This window comes from Urocampus carinirostris, chromosome 5, assembly GCF_059441175.1.
Source record: "Urocampus carinirostris isolate Australia breed hairy pipefish chromosome 5, RoL_Ucar_1.0, whole genome shotgun sequence".
NCBI classification, from domain to species: Eukaryota; Metazoa; Chordata; class Actinopteri; order Syngnathiformes; family Syngnathidae; genus Urocampus; species Urocampus carinirostris.
Genome location: NC_142353.1, coordinates 46,611,469 through 46,627,962, shown reverse-complemented (window position 1 = coordinate 46,627,962; position 16,494 = coordinate 46,611,469). Strand labels below are relative to the sequence as shown.

The 16,494-nt window shown below is 40.6% G+C and overlaps 1 protein-coding gene across 1 annotated transcript; it reads left to right on the top strand.

Moving 5' to 3' along the window:
- The first annotated feature begins 2,201 nt into the window (after positions 1–2,201).
- Positions 2,202–15,870, top strand: snrnp27 (small nuclear ribonucleoprotein 27 (U4/U6.U5)). The gene is made up of 6 exons (XM_088337013.1): positions 2,202–2,394; positions 3,324–3,450; positions 7,623–7,726; positions 10,920–10,999; positions 11,759–11,823; positions 15,595–15,870. Exons 1-6 carry the CDS (start codon positions 2,358–2,360, stop codon positions 15,647–15,649), a joined length of 468 nt encoding a protein of 155 aa, XP_088193139.1. The 5' UTR covers positions 2,202–2,357; the 3' UTR covers positions 15,650–15,870.
- The last annotated feature ends 624 nt before the right edge of the window (positions 15,871–16,494 follow it).

The following is a 16,494-nucleotide window of genomic DNA, read 5'->3' as shown; positions in this document are numbered from 1 at the left end:
CTTGATCCCTAACCATTTTTCTTGTGTTCTCTGTGCGTCTACTTTGGAAAATGATATGCAAATGCACGACCTTATAAGGCTCGGGAAAGTCCGGAAGCAGGAAGTTATTCGATGCAGGCTTCTGATCGGCTGCCGAGGATGCAAATTGCCAAACGAAATTCCGAATTTTCCAAACCGAACGAAGATTTCGAAATCGGAATAAAGCAAACATTGGTTTTGAAAAATAAATCTTTCGTTTTTTTGTTTTTTTTCTTGAAAAAGTTGAAAAAGGAGACCCGAAAAAGGAAGACAACATTTATAAAGCAAGAAAAAATATAAAAAGCTGAGGGGGAAGAAACCAAAGAATAAAAGAAAAATGGAAAAAGAGAAACAGGAAGAAAAAAGCAGGAAAAACATCAGTAAAAAGGAAAAAAGCGAGAAAAAAAGAAACAAAAGCAGACAAAAATACGGAAAAGATTTTAGACACTCTTTGGGTCCAAAAGGTTCCTGGCCCCTTCTTGCATCGGGCATCCACAGAATCATTTGTATTTATTCTTTCCTATCGCTAGAAAAGCACTTGAACGCATCTTGTCACCATTTAATTGTCAACATCAATATCCAGGGTTGGGTAGGGTTACTTTAACTGGATTACTTTCAATTCCTTTTGGATGACTTCGATACCAAATATTCTAATAAAAGACAAAAGAAAGTAAATATGAATCAAATGATGACTCACAACACGTGGTAAGCTTTCTCTTCTGGCTTTGATCTCTTTGATCTCCGGCAAAACAAAATGAAAATCAATCCAAACAGCTTGCCAACATCATTTTTGCCGTTCCATGGATTCCGTTACTCCACAAGCCTGCACAAAATGGAGTCGTTTTATCCATATTTATTTTATTTTATCTTTTATGAGCATATTTGGTATTGGAGTCATCCAAAAGTCATTGAAAGTAATCCAGTTAAAGTAACCCCACCCAACTCTGTCAATATGGCAGGTGTTTGTGCCAGCACGTGCACATTACTTGTAGAAGTGTATTCTGATATCTACTGATTGTGCTTCTGAAAGCTGTTTTTGTGCATTTTTCCGCCTGATTAGAGCAGGAATCTAAGAAAGAATGATGCCGGGCGAAGAAAACTAAGACGGCTATGAAATGGGCTTGCGATCGCCGCTTAAATGGATAGTGTGTGATGTTGAGTGCCTCCTAGTGGTACAAAAACAAAATCATTGATTGGAATACTAGGCTACAATGCATGAACTATACTACCAATTCAAAAAAATCATACGTGGAGAAGTTTGTATTTCTTTGACATACCTTACTTGGCTGCTTTCGTTCGCATTAGACAACAGTGCCATCTATGGGTCAAATGTTACACACTGGTGCTTTAAAGGCTCGTCAATACACCGGAGGCACTCCGACATTCCACTTCCCCCGAGTTCCTCCCTGTGTGCAAATACCTCTGAACGGTGGAAGGTGCTTTCAGTTTTAGGTCTGTCGCTGCAGATAAAACGCGAATGAGATGTTTGCCCGTTTCGATTGTTCGAGGTTCATGTGAATGTTACAGTGTACTATAGACTTGTCATTAAAGTTTTATTTCACATTGACTAAAGAAAATGATTTCATGTGTGCGTTATTATGAAGAGGGGGCAGTGCCCACGGACAGTCTCTGCCCACCCAATGAAACCTGGATGTCGTGATGAAAGCAGTCTCCAAAAATACAAGAAAAACACAAATCAAAAAGGAAATCCTAAAAGGAGAGACAACATTTATAAAGCAAGAAAAAATATGAACCAAAGAATCAAAAGAAAAATTGAGAAACAAAGAGGAAGAAAAAAGCAGAAAAAACATCAGAAAAGGAAAAAAAAGAGAGAAAAGGGAAAAAGCTAGAAAAAAGGGAACATAAGCAGACACAAACAGAACATTAAAGGAAAATAGGAGATTAAAATTAACAAAATAAAGATAAAACAAAAATAAATGTAAAAAGCTATTAAAAACAAGAATAAAAGGGAGAAAAAAAGCAAGCAAGGAAAATAAAAGGAAGAAAAAAATAAGAATTGAAAAGCTAGGAGAAAATAAACAAAAGAAGAAGAAAAAAGAAATAAAAAAGCAGGAAAAAAAAGATTTTTAAACCCTTTAAAGATGGAGGTGCTGTTAATCTTCCCTTGTATCTGCCGTAATAAAATTGACATCCCAATCGATAGGAGGCGCAGTAGAACAAAACATAAACGGAAGTTGTCATCAAGGAACCGGAACCTTCTCCGTTCTGTCTGTTATGGTAGCGAGCAGTGAACGATTCAACAGTATTTTTTTTTCGATTGTCTTCATTCAACTCGATTTATTTTCACCAATCTTCTTCTAAATAAGTGACCGGATAAAATGGGAAGGAGTAGAAGTCGAACTCCTCCCAGGCGCGGTAAGAAAAATGGTCATGACTGTGAGCTTTTGTTTCTATCGTGTCGTGTAAACGAAGGTTCTCGAAATGGCAATATACACTTCCATTTTCATAAACTCCTTAAGAATCCTGTAAAATTACAATCCATGACCTGGGTTGGATAGGGACACTTTAACAGGATTACTTTCAATGACTTTTGGATGACTACAATAGCAAATATGCTAATAAAAGACCAAAGAAACTAAATATGAATAAAATGATGACTCACAACACGTGGTAAGCTTTCTCTCCTGGATTTTATCTCTGGCAAAACGCCCGCAAACCCCCAGCTAGGTTTCAGACTTTTTCTCCTCGCGTCAATCACATCCCTGTTTTTAACTTCTTTTGCTCTAACTTCCTTTTTTCCTTTTCTCTCTCTTCTCTTTCTCTCTTCCTACCCTTCGCGCTTTCTTTTCTTTTTTCTCTCCTGTCATTCTATTTCTCTTCGGATTTATTTCTTCCTCTCCCTTTCTTTCCCCCTTCTCTTACGACTTCTCTTTTTATCTCTTTTGTTTCTCACGCTCTCTCTTTCTTTGTCCCGCCCTCTCTCTTCTTTTCCCTCCTTCTTTCTCTTATTTCTTTACCTCTCTTTTTCTTTCTCTTTAATCTACTTGTCCGGCCCCCGACAGAATGTTTGTTCTATCGTGTGGCCCCGGAGTTCAAATGAGTTTGACACCCCTGGCCTAGGGTGTGTTTTTGCTATGTTGCAAAGATGGAAGAAGAATTTCTAGTAATATTCTTAATGTTTAACTGAAAGGGTCTAATGTAACACCGACATTTTTTGGGTGATATCACATTACTAAACCATTCACTCGTTGATTCGTTTAGCAAAGCATCGCTCGTCTTTCAGTAGTAATATTTAGGATTCAACTCTTGCATTCTCGTGTTCACTTTTCTCTTTCCGCCTGCAGACAGGAGACGCTCGGCTTCACGGGAAAGGGAACGCGATCGAAGGAGAAGGGAAAGGGAACGATCCAGAGATCGTGACAGAGACAGGAGAAGAACGCGTTCCCGATCTCCCCACAGGAGGCGTTCCAGGTGAGGAAAATCATCAATTTTTTGTGTCGGACTTCATTTCAACTGAGATTAAAAAAAATTGGGCGTATTTTGACGAGCATAAGGCGCACATCGAAGTCTAATATTTTCTTCAATTGTGTGGCGCCCCCTATCGTGCAGTGAGCCCTGCGTATGACGTAAAGCAGCGGGTGTACCATGAAGCTGCAGTTCACACTGCAGAACTTAATGCTCAATTCCAATTTTTGGGCGAAATTCGATGTTTTTGTGGGATTGTTCACATTTCCAATTAAATCCGACTCCTGTGTGAACGCCATCATATCCCGCTTGCGCAGAAGAGGGTAGGTGACGTCACACATTACGCGTCCATTTTTTGCGGAAGTAAACATTGATTCTAACGCCGTAGAGCATCTAAAAATTTGAAAATGATTGTGCTATTGTAGTTTGACTAGAATCGCATCAGGGTCGAGCCGTTTCTTGTGGAATAAGAAAGCTTGATGCGGTGGAGATCGCAATTTTTCGGCTTCAGAAACCCGATAATAATCCACGCAGCACCCGCCGGTGATGTCCATTTCGTTCTGCTCTTGACTTTACCCAGAGTCCGATTGAATTGATGAATTTCTTTTTAATGTAACCAGTCGCTAAAAGCGAGCGGTCGCTTTGTTTCTTAACTCGTTTTGGTTTGGAGACATTGACTTTAGCGCCCGCCCCGTGTTTGACTGACAGCATACACTAGCCTATCACAATTGGGCACGCGGACAGTAACGCCCACCCAGTACACGCACAGTAGAGTTAAAATCAGGCCTAAAAATCCAGCCGACCTGGCTTCGCTGGTTAGGATGGTTTCAAGTTTTTCTATTGGGCTATTCGACGCTATATCCTGTGCAGTGAGGGCCAAAGCATCTTTTGAAGCCGCGAACCTGCCAGGAAATTTGCGGACTGTATTACATTTTTCTCTAGACCAGGGGTCAGCAACCTTTTCGGTGTGGAGTGCCACTTTCAAATTTTCTTGTCAATCAGTGTGCCGCACCGAGATCAATGACTCGCACAACAATTTTTTTTAATATCCAACAGAGCTGTCATTTAACACCAGTCAGGATATACAAAATGGATATACATTGAAATCGTATAACTGACCAATTTATTTTTCATCAATAAACTAAAAAATGGATGTGAAAAACAAGTGGAAAGGCCTGTAGCCATCCATGGCTTCAACTTTTGACCACAAGAATTAACCAGAATCAAGCATTCTTCACCAACAATGAACTACAATCAAAAAAGAAGTGATATGGACATCTACCATACCATTCATCAATGAAATCGTATTGCAGAAAATATCAAAACTTGAAATAACAGCATCAAGGCAGAAAGCTACTTGAAAATAAGTGCAACAGAAATAACAGCTGATTTGGTCGCAGATATTAAATGGTTTTCCAAGCTTTGCTGTGCAGTGAGCAATGTGATAACTTGCTTCAGTGGTGGTGATTTTAGTAGTATGTTTTCAGGGTCTGTGTTTGTTGGCCGTTCCTGGACACAGCGTGTTTTAATGTATCCGCCTTGTCAGACTTTTCCTTGAATTCATGTTCATGTTTCGTCTCGTAATGACGTTTAACACTTGACGTGCGAGGTACGACGCTCTCGAGGCATAATGCACAAACGGCACGGTCATTTTTTCGCACAAAGCCCCAGTCATTTGCTGGCTGAAAAGAACAAGATTTTTCTCTGGAGGAGCCGTCAGGATTCATCCATTTATCGCGCGCCGGTGTTTCTGCAGCTGCGTTAAAACACGGATCTTCCCTCCTCTGCGAGGCACCGCGCAAACATGCACTCAAACACGAAACAGAGGAGGAGGGACGCTAACGTAAAGCCTCTAAATAGAATAGAATATACAGTGGAACCTCGGTTTTCGAACGCCTCTCAGTTCGAACAAATCGGTGTCCGACCCAAAATTTTGAGAAATTCTTGCTTCGCTGTTCGGTCAAAAAATCGAGTTGGAACGCCAGTAATGCGTGAGTGCGTAGGCTAGGGTGCCATGCTGAGCGGCGTTCGGGTGTTTTAGACCCTTATTATGCCTCCAAAGAAAGTCAGTGCAAGCAGCAAAGTTGCTACAGGTGAAAAAAGAAAAGTTGTGCGTACAACTATTGCGTGTAAGAAAGAAATAATAGCCAAATATGAAGGAGGTGTGCAAGCGCCTTCTGCTGACCACCACAAAGGTCCTATTCATAAGATTACGATAACGCGAACGTCCGATTAGCCTGGGTTAGCTTTATGTTGACGTTTAACATTCAAGGTAAACATGCAGGGTGTTGGAACAGAGCCCAACATTCAGGGTGTTGGAACGGAGCCCCCTTTCCAATGAACCGCTCACCACTTGTTGTGGAGACCCGGGTGCTAAATGACTTGTAAACGACCTGATTTTTTTATTTTTACACGTTCATGTCGGCGTCATCTTTCCTACGAAAGATTACGATAGCGCGAACGTACGATTAGCCTGAGTTAGCTTTATGTTTACGTTAAACATTCAAGGTAAACATTCAGGGTGTTGGAACGGATTAAAACGATTGACATTATTTCTAATGGGAAAAATGATTTTGGTGATCGAACAAATCGGTTTTCGGACAGGGTTCTGGAACGGATTATGGTCGAGAACCGAGGTTCCACTGTACCTTTATTGTCATTGTTACAAAATGGGTTAACATATTGAGACAACTCAATTGGGCATGACACTCCCGTTTCACACATTCACAGTAAGGTAAACAAACCAAGAAGATAAGGAACAGAGAAGATAAGGTTATAAAACAAGGAGGATAAGGTTATAGTTATCATTTACACAATATTTACACAAAGAAATGACGGCATATAGGATGTTACATACAGTTGTTATCGTAAGGGTTTGTGCAATATGCATTTGGTGCCAAAATAGTCAACATAGTGGAAAAAAATAGTCGACACTGTGCAAGGTGAGCAGTAAACATAGTGCAGTCAACATTGTACAAGAAACATAGATATGAGTACCATTTTACGTTCGTATGAGGTAGTGTAGTTGCAAGAGTTTTCAGTTTTTTGTGCCGTGTGTGTTTAGGGTGGTGATGGCTCTGGGGAAGAAACTGTCTCTGAGTCTGTTTGTATTTGTTTTCTGTGACCTGTAGCGCTTGCCGGGAGGCAGCGGGTCAAAATAACACGGCGAGCAACTGAAAATGTCTAAATTTCAGGTCAAAATGCGCTTTAAAAAAATCATTTTGCTGTGCGTTCGGGTGCCACTGGTCAACCCCTCGCGTGACACTACTGGCACGGATGTCATAGGTTGCCCACCCCTGCTCTAGACACTTAGCCGCTCCACAGAGCACCACGTTGCGGTGGATTATCATCCGGCTGCATCGACAGCGCCACAGTGAGTTAGTCCACCATTACGTCGCTGACTTCCTTGGCTTAGCCACTTTCCGCAGGTAGGGAGATTTTGAGGACCGGATGACTAAAGCTAGGTTAAACTGTGGGACAAGCTGATTTTATCGCCGCATAACACTCATTTAGAAAAAAAATACTTCAAGGGAAAAGCCCCGCCCAAGCCACTTATTGAGATTTGAGGCCTGACCCGACCCTAATTTGGGGTCCTAACACACAGACAACTTGCCCCGCTCAGCACTTGCTTCGTGTTCTCTCCGACCGCAATGAACACTACGTCGATATCAATGAACACAAAGACAATTGTATTGTAAATCTGCAAAGGAGGGAACCAGCGCAAAGTTGTGGGTGGTCTCATCTCATCTTATTAGCTGCATCGCTTATCCTCAGTAGGGTCGCGGGGGTGCTGGAGCCCATCCCAGCAATCATTGGGCAGTGGGCAGGGGACACCCTGAACTGGTTGCCAGCCAATCGCAGGGCACACAGGGACAGACAATTCACTCGCTCATTCACACCTAGGGACAATTTGGACCGGCCAATCCACCTGACATGCATGTCTTTGGAATGTGGGAGGAAACCGGAGGAAACCCGGGCAAGCACGGGGAGAACATACAAATTCCACACAGGAAGTCCGGTAGCTGGATTTGAACCCACACAGGAGGTTCCCAAGACCTTAGAACTGTGCCGCACCACTGCGCCACCGTGCTGCCCGTCTCTGTGGTCTATTTGCAGTCATTCTCATGCTCAGTAGGTGCGCTAACTGGTATTGCAGTCGTCTATTTTTCCATCTGCAGATCGCCCAGACGCCATCGCTCCTCTTCTCTCTCCCCCTTGAGACCAAAAGACCGACGCGATGATGGCCGTACGGAAAAGGCTTCCAAACCCATTCAAATATCAGGTATGAAAGAGACGCTGTGTCAACTTCTTTTATAGTAAATAACACAATTTGGATTGAATATTGATCACATTAGATCGGTAATCCTTAAATATTTATCCACAAGAGTGGTTTCCTTTGAAATGTTGCTTGTGATATTTATAGATGAGCTTTAAGTCAAGCCACATTTATTTATATCGCCCAAAAATCACCCAAAAATGTCTCAAAGGACTGCACAGGATTGCAATGACACCATGACCTGATCTTAAACCAACATGCGGGCAAGGAAAAACTCAAAACCTCAGCGTGGGTAAAAAAGAAACCTTAAGAAGGGGCCTACTCTCTGTGCAATGACTTCCAAGAATCCTTTTCTATTTCTATGAGTTCAACTGAAAAGATCTTAAAGAAATCAATGCCACACGGTATTCAAGTTTTATGAGCTTTCTGGGCTGTGGATGCAGCAAAATAAACGTGCATTTTACAAAACATGGTATTTACCAGATCCGTTTGTATTTGATAAGATAAATAGTGTTTATGAAATAATGAAATGAACTTGGTCTTTTGGTCGTTCAATAAATACAAGGTTTTGAAAAACACTGGCTCATCATTAAGTTGGGATTTTAACTCAAAATCGATAAAACTGAAAAAAAACCGTCAAGTCATGTTTATTTGTTTGGCCCTTATTCTCAAAGAGTCTCAAAGGGCTGCACAGATCTAAGACTATTGCAAACCACAGACTATTATGACACAATCCCCTGATCTAAAACCTACATGAGGGCAAATAATACACAGATATTGTCAACATAAAATATAGGTTATTCATATGATAGCTAGATAGTTTATTCATCCCGTAGGGAAATTCCCACTTCCAGCAGTATCCTTGTGTTAAAAAATAAAATAATAAAATAAAAGATATAGAATACAAAAATACCCAACATAACATTTTGCTATAGAGCACAGGTGTCAAACAGGCGGCCCGCAGGCCAGATCAGGCCCGCTAAGGGATTGAATCCGGCCCGCGAGACAACACTCAGAGAAGCGCAAGAGAAAAACAAGCTGCAGGTTGAAATATGTCCACTTGATGTTGCCTAAGACAGGTGCCTCTCACAAAGACACTGTACTTGTATTTCTCTTTCTCTTCCACCCCTTTTCTCCCACTCTCTGTCTCTTTCACTCTGTGACTCTTTTTTTTTTCTCTTCCTTTGTTGCTCTTTGTCTCTTTCTCTGTGTCTTTTCAACTTATTTTACTGTAACTTCATTTTTTTCTTTTCTCTTTCTCTCTTCCTACCCTTAGCGCTTTCTTTTCTCTTTTCTCTCCTTCTGTCTTTTTATTTCTCTTTGGATTTCTTTCTTCCTCTCCCTTTCTTTCCCCCTCTCTCACGACTTCTCTTTTTATCTCTATTGTTTCTCACGCTGTTTCCCTCTCTCTCGTTGTCCCACCCTCTTTCTTCTTTTCCATCCCTCTTTCTCTTATTTCTTTATTTCTCTTTTTCTTTCTCTTTAATCAAATAGTCCGGCCCCCGGACATGTTGCCCCTGGGTTAAAATGAGTTTGACACCCCTGCTATAGAGTATTTAAATAGTGCTACGGAAAATACACACTGTAATAAAAATAGGGTCATATGCAAATGTGGGGGTGGGGTTTCATGTGGGCTTTGACTCCCTCGGGTGGAGTTCAAGAGCCTCATGGCATGAGGAAGAAACGATCTCCTCAGTCTGTCCGTTGATATGCTATAGAATAAAAGCGTGTTTTAAGCTTCGATTTAAACAGTTCCACTGAGGTTGTAGATTGAATCTCAATCATGTTTTTTGTTTTATAATTGCTCGGACTTAAATTCATGATTTAAAACACAATTGACTGTATTGACATTGACTGAAGTGAGATATTTTGTAAGCCACATCACAATCTGCCTTTAATGAAGAATAAGGACACGTAAATGTGAGGTTTTGGCGTTATAGTGAGACTCTTTTAGTGAGCAAACGTATGCAAATAAACTTGGTTTATGATGAGTAAAAATGCTAAGGATCAGTGTTCCCTCTAAGCTGCGCGCGTGCGCAATTGCGCACTGCTCGCACATTCTCAGCGCACAAGAAAATCTAGCCAGCGCACAAAAATCAGGGCTCAAAATTACTAATTAAGAAGCGACTCAAGTCAAAGTTACAGTGCATGAAGGTCAAAATACACGGGTTCCCCTGACGTTGCGTCCAAAATGCGGTATTTTGAAGTCGAGTCGAAGTAGAACGAAGTTGAGTAAAGTCAGTAGCGTTTGTCGAGAACCGGCTTCTTCGGCTCGGCTCACTAAAAGGACCCTTCTCTTTCGGGTCCTAAACGGCTCTTCAGGTTGTTTTTGCTTCTTTAATCCCAACATGACCAAATATGATGTAAAATTATGCACAAAATGACTTAAAAGAAGGGGGAATAGAACAAAAAAGAAAAAAAATACCCAAATGAAAAAGTAGTGAAAAGCTGAGAAAAAACGAAGCAAAAGGAAGAGAAAAAAAGAAGGAAAAATTTAGAAAAAAAGCCAGAAAAAAAGAAAAGAAAAATGTAAAAAAGTAAATAGAGAACAAAAAGAAAAAAGTAACAGCTAGGAAAAAATAAACACAATGAGATATTTTTTAAAGGAATTTAAAACGAAGTAAAAAAAAAACAGGGAAGAAATAAGAAAGTTTGTGTTGCATTTCCAATGATATCAAGTGAATCTTGTTGCCAACATTGTACTTCCACAAAAAATGTGATTAAGTACAGTTCTGTATCTTGCAACCGACTCAATAAGCCCCCCAAAATGTTAATATTATGCGACAAAATATATCAGGAAAAAAAAGAAATGGATATCTTGTGAAAGAATTGTAAGAACAAACGACGTTTGTAGGCAATCGTACATGAGTCAATTCATTCAAAAGGGAAAAATAATTTTGCATTGCCGGAAACTCAGCAAAATGTAACGTGATGTCAAGTTTTGGACATGTTTGATAATAGATTATCTTGCCACACTTGGGATTATGGTGGCTCACTGTTGTTTCAAGGGTTTCTCACCCACTTTGTGTGAACGCTCAGGGAACATTGCTAAGGATGAGTTTTTTTTTTTGTTTGTTTTTTTTTAAATCTTTGTTTTTGCCTTGATACGTTTTGCTTCGCTGTCGTGGTTCGGGAATAAATGTCGTTTCTGACTTCTGCACCATATATGTAAATCCGACATTGACTTTGATTTTAACAGCTGAAGACATGCAAGGCAAAACTGAAGAGGAAATTGAGATGATGAAAATCATGGGATTTGCAACGTTTGACTCCACTAAGGTAAGCCCGTGTGATGCGCAACCACCAGGACTGGAAAATTAAGAATAGAATGGTCTTTATTGTCTTTGATAATCAAAATAAATCGTAATAAAGACCAAAAAGAGGGGAAAAACAGATACAACGATGTCAGGATGAATAGTCCCAAAGTGTATTCCCAAATTTCTATAATCAGTAAAAAAAAATCTAAGGGATATCTTTCATTTTTTAAATCAACTTTGACTCGTTAAACCAGTGCTTCTTAATTATTTTCTGTCCCTCAGAAGAAGAAATCCTCTCCTGCCCACCACAAGCTTTTCTTCCACATCCGAGTTAATATTTTTTTCATTGGGGCCCTCAATGCTTATACTGTGGAGGTTAAATATACACAAAACACTGCCAACGAGAGCGCCACTGCTCACTAGTGTTGTGGAGGTGCAACTGCACTTGATTCTTTAGAAAGTGAAAAAAAAATTCCCGAGGTCCCACTATTTGACAACCACTGCATTAAACTTATAAAGGACCTTTTATTATTTATAATATTTTTGTAATCAAAATTGAATCGAATGCAACTTAAGTGTCACTGTTGTAGCCACCCAAGGACAATACAAATCCAACTTTTTCACAAATCTTTGACTCGTCTTTAGACCAACACGCTAACAACTTTCAAATGTCTAACTGTGCCAGATTTTTGACGCGAATGGCAGTGTTTAAATAGCTATTTCCTACTCCACTTAGATAAGATGATTTGTGGTTTATTTTCATGCTTTTGTTTTCAATCAGGGGAAGAAAAGTGACAGTGCTACCAACGCATTTGCCGTCAATACCACCATGAAAAGAAAATACAGGTATGATGAGTCTCATAAAAATCACATTGTGATTGTTTTGCAGAAGTGCAAATGAAAAAAACGAATATTCATGTTTGAATATTAATGTTGGCTTGTCTCCTTGGTGTCATGCTAGTCATCTGTTGATGATCACATTACTAACCGTATTTTCACCACGATAGGGCACACATATGTACGGTGCGCCCTGTGTGTTATAAGGCGGACGTTATAGACGACACCAAAAATTGAAGTACCGTATTTTCCGCACTATAAGGCGCACCCAAAAGTCTTAATTTTTTTCAAAAGCTGACCATGCGCCTTATAATACAGTGCGCCTTATATATGGCTCAATATTAAATCGCAAGGTCTCGCAACTTACGCAACAGCCGCCGACTCGATTTTCCCCCGAACGTGGAGTAGTCCGCGGTGTATGCTGGGATTTATATACCGGCGTTTCATTGGCTAACCAATGTGTCAATCATCATTTGAATCGATCGTTGTTGGGTAAAGTTATTCGGAGCCTCGGATAGGCTACAGGGCCAAAACAAACCCTGCAATTGGCCGAAAAAGATGACTGAATAGCAAGCTTGCTAAACTACGCCATAAAGAAACATGTTTCATTAGTCTGTATTTGTAAACATTTGACTCTCCTGGATTAACTTCACTCACGGTTGTAAGAAGACCATGATTGCGTATCATTATTGAACGTGAGAACTTAGGTGAGCTATGCGGCTTTCTATTTTCCCGGTATCTTGTTTTAGAACGATCTTGATGTTGCTGTGATGAGTTGAGTGAATTCAACTCAATTCCAAGTGTTTATTGTCATATGCACAGTAAAGTTACGAGCGAAAAAGAAAATAGAAACTAAGGAATGGTTGGCATTTCTTAAATCCCAAGACTTTAACCTTCAGAATGATATTTGAAACGATGCATTTGAGTGACATCGTACGGACACCGCATCCGCACGTGTCTAGGACACGTATTTGCTTCTTTGCAAGCTTTGGGAATGTTAAGGGGGTAATCAGTTGGACTGAATCATCTGACCGTTTTGTCGACGTTCCCATTGTAGCGCCTTATAATCCGGTGCGCCTTATCTATGGAAGATATAGGATAGTTTTTGGGGGTGCGCCCTATAACCCGGTGCGCCCTATAGTGCGGAAAATACGGTAATATGATCTGACTTTTCTTGTCTTAGTTAAAAGCCTCACTGCAGCATTTTGTACCAGCTGCAGGTTTTTGATGCTAGACTTGGGGAGACCATCACTTTTCACAGGTCAAATGAACACTGTCCATATATCCATATGTTCTCCAGACTTTCACGTTTTTGGCGTGGCTCTTTGTATCGTAATGCGTCTTTAATTCCTAGAAAACCGGAGGCAGCTACTTTTGCCTCTTTTTTTTGCAAGTAACATAATACAAATATCCCTCGTATTGTCCTGACATTTGCTCCCACTCTTTGGGACGCTTTCCTCTTCCATTTAACTCACGGCGCTTAAATTCAGGTTCGGCCATTGCAACTTGATATTGCATCCAAAGAAAATTCAAAACTATATTTTAATGTCGGCTTACTCAGTGTTCATTTGAGCTGTGAAAAGTGATGGGTCCCGGGGACTCGCATGCTGAAAAATCTATGGGCCCCCAAAATTTATTGTTATCGCAGTTGAAATTGTAAATCGGTGACAACAATATAATAAAAATCTATATATTCATTCCGTTTTAATCATCATAGTTAATTGGTAATTCAAAGATTTTTCAGTTCACAACAATATTGTACATTGTACAAAATAATGTAGCTGAAATATTAGTCTATATATTCATGCAGATTTTTCAGTTCATATATTCTTGGTGATTTGCTGTCCCGCCACAGTTGTAATGCCTTCTCAAGGTCCAATCGCAGCAACGGAATTTCCATAGCTAATTTGTGGTTTTCATTGTCGTTGTGCCGATCCAATGCGCTTTTCTGAAAGTTCGTATTGCGAAATGATTTATGCAATCCAGTTTTTTGTTACGCTGGGTGCACGCATCACAGAACATGTAGCCTCCATTATCATCCTCCTGATAGCGTGATCAGGAATATAATCGAGTCCATTTTGGCAGAAAAGTCCTTTGCTTGTTAGGAGTATTCTTTTGTTTATCTATCGTCGAATCGTTCGCTTCAAAACACGTGTTTTCCTTGCCTTCTTGGTCTTCCGAAGATTTCTCCGACGTTTTTTCGTGCCGGAATTATTGCCGTTGTACCACTTTCTGTATTATGTTTCGACTTATTACCGACACTGAAGAAATGACGAATTTTTGGTTGATTTGCACTGTTTTTACGGAGGCATACTTCTCTTTCAATCGACAACTACCAAAACAAAGACGTCACCTCGAAGCAACGAGATCTCGTTTGCAGAGATCGGCGCGAGACCAAAACAACAATGGGGGATTTGCCTGACGAAAAGTTTGGAGTGCGGTAAATCTTTGTTAAAAAAAAAAAGTAATCGGGTAAGAATGACAATTTGGTGTCGAAAAAGTTGCGTCCCGGGGACGCACGTTGATTTGAGATGATGCGTACAGACAAAAATGATGCGTCTAGGACGCAGGGACGCTGGCAAACCAGAACACTGCCTACTGCTCTGCTTTCGCTTTGTTCACATGTGATCAGAATGATGCATGATGGGAAATCCCCATGCGCACAGTAGCATCAAACGGCTCGCTTCGTTTACAACGGAAAAAAACATACCGAGATAGAGGCTACCGCGGCGAACTGGTTTGACTCCATTGATTTGCCGTTTCGTTATGGTCTGTGTCTACCGGACGGTACCCATCATTGACAAATTTGCATTTTCTCGTTCGTGGTACACATCTTAAAATGCATCTTAAACGTACTGTGTACGAGAAAACGTACAGCTTGACAGGTATGTACCGTATTTTCCGCACTATAGGGCGCACCGGGTTATAGGGCGCACCCCCAAAAAATAGTTTTTGGTCCTATATCTTCCATAGATAAGGCGCACCGGATTATAAGGCGCTACAATGGGAATGTGGACAAAACAGTCAGATGATTCAGTCAAACTGATTACCCCCTTAACAAATACGTGTCGTAGACGCGTGCGGATGCGGTGTCCGTACCATGTCACTCAAATGCATCGTTCTAAAACAAGATACCGGGAAAAAATAAAGCCGCATAGCTCACCTAAGTTCTCACGTTCAATAATGATACGCAATCATGGTCTTCTTACAACCGTTAGTGAAGTAAATCCAGGAGAGTAAATTATTTGCAAATACAGACTAATAAAACATGTTTCTCTATGGTGTACTTTAGCAAGCTTGCTAAGCTTGCTACGCCATTGCTAAACTCGGCCAATTGCAGGGTTTGTTTTGGCCCTCTAGCCAATCCGAGGCTCCGAATAACTTCAGCCAATAGTGATCGATTCAAATGATGATTGACACATTGGTTAGCCAATGAAACGCCGGTATATAAATCCCAGCATACACCGCGGACTACTCCACGTTCGGGGGGAAAATCGAGTCGGCGGCTGCAAGTTAGTTGTAAGACTTTGCGATTTAATATTGATCCATATATAAGGCGCACTGTGTTATAAGGCGCATGGTCAGTTTTTGAAAAAAATTAAGACTTTTAGGTGCGCCTTATAGTGCGGAAAATACGGTAATGGAATCACCACAAGAGGGGGTTTTATGCAGGGACCCCACCTTCTCGATTGATGTGCGATGATGTCATCTCCGAGCGTTGTGGGGCTAAAAGTGATGTGGTGCTTTTTTTCCTCTTTAATATTTCTTCTTTCTCTTTAGGCAATACATGAACAGAAAGGGTGGATTCAACAGACCGCTGGACTTTATCGCATAAGAGGTTTTGTTTTTGCTTTCCTCTCGGATCTTCAGTTTTGTATCTTGGGACGCAGGACTTTTACATCAACATTTTGGGTTAATTGTTTGTTTCTGTCAGTCTACGAAGCCATTTTTTAGGTGTTGCCGCATGAATCGTGATGTGTATTCAGCCCCGTGCTAACCTTTAGTTTCGCACGTGCGCTTGAGTTGTGGAAAATAAACGTATTTCAAGTCATTGAAGGCAGCGTCAGTGCTTGGCTTTTTATACCGAGGCGATTTGAATATGAATCGGCAGAGCAAATGATGAACTTTTTTTTTTCATCATTCTGATTCGAAAAGGACTTTGAATTCATTAGAGTTCAATTTAAAGTGATAATCCTTTATTGACCAAGTACCATTACAGCCCCTTTGGCTCAGGAGGTAAAGCGCTCGTCCTGGGATCAAGAGATCTCAGTTCGAATCCCGGCTCGTCCGTGTTACATGTCAAAGTGTCCTTGGGTAAGACACTGAACCCCTAATACCCCCAATAAGCAGGTTAGCGCCTTACATGGCTGCATAGCCGCTATTGGGAAATGTGAAGCACACTGTAAAGCGCTTTGGGAAGTCTTGACTTGAATAGCACTATATAAATGCAGATCATTTTTGGTTATTTTAGCCATGAAAGAGTCAGAAATTGTCTTATGAGATATAACCTTTGTCCTATTTCCTCCAAAATAACCTAAACTTTCAGTATCTGGCAATATAACTGAGTTATGAGACTATCATAACAGTTTAAAACGAAAAGCAAAAGAAAAACAGACGTAGATTTTTCGAGATGACAATGAAGTAGACTGGAACTGAACATGAAAATATTGTAAGACAACA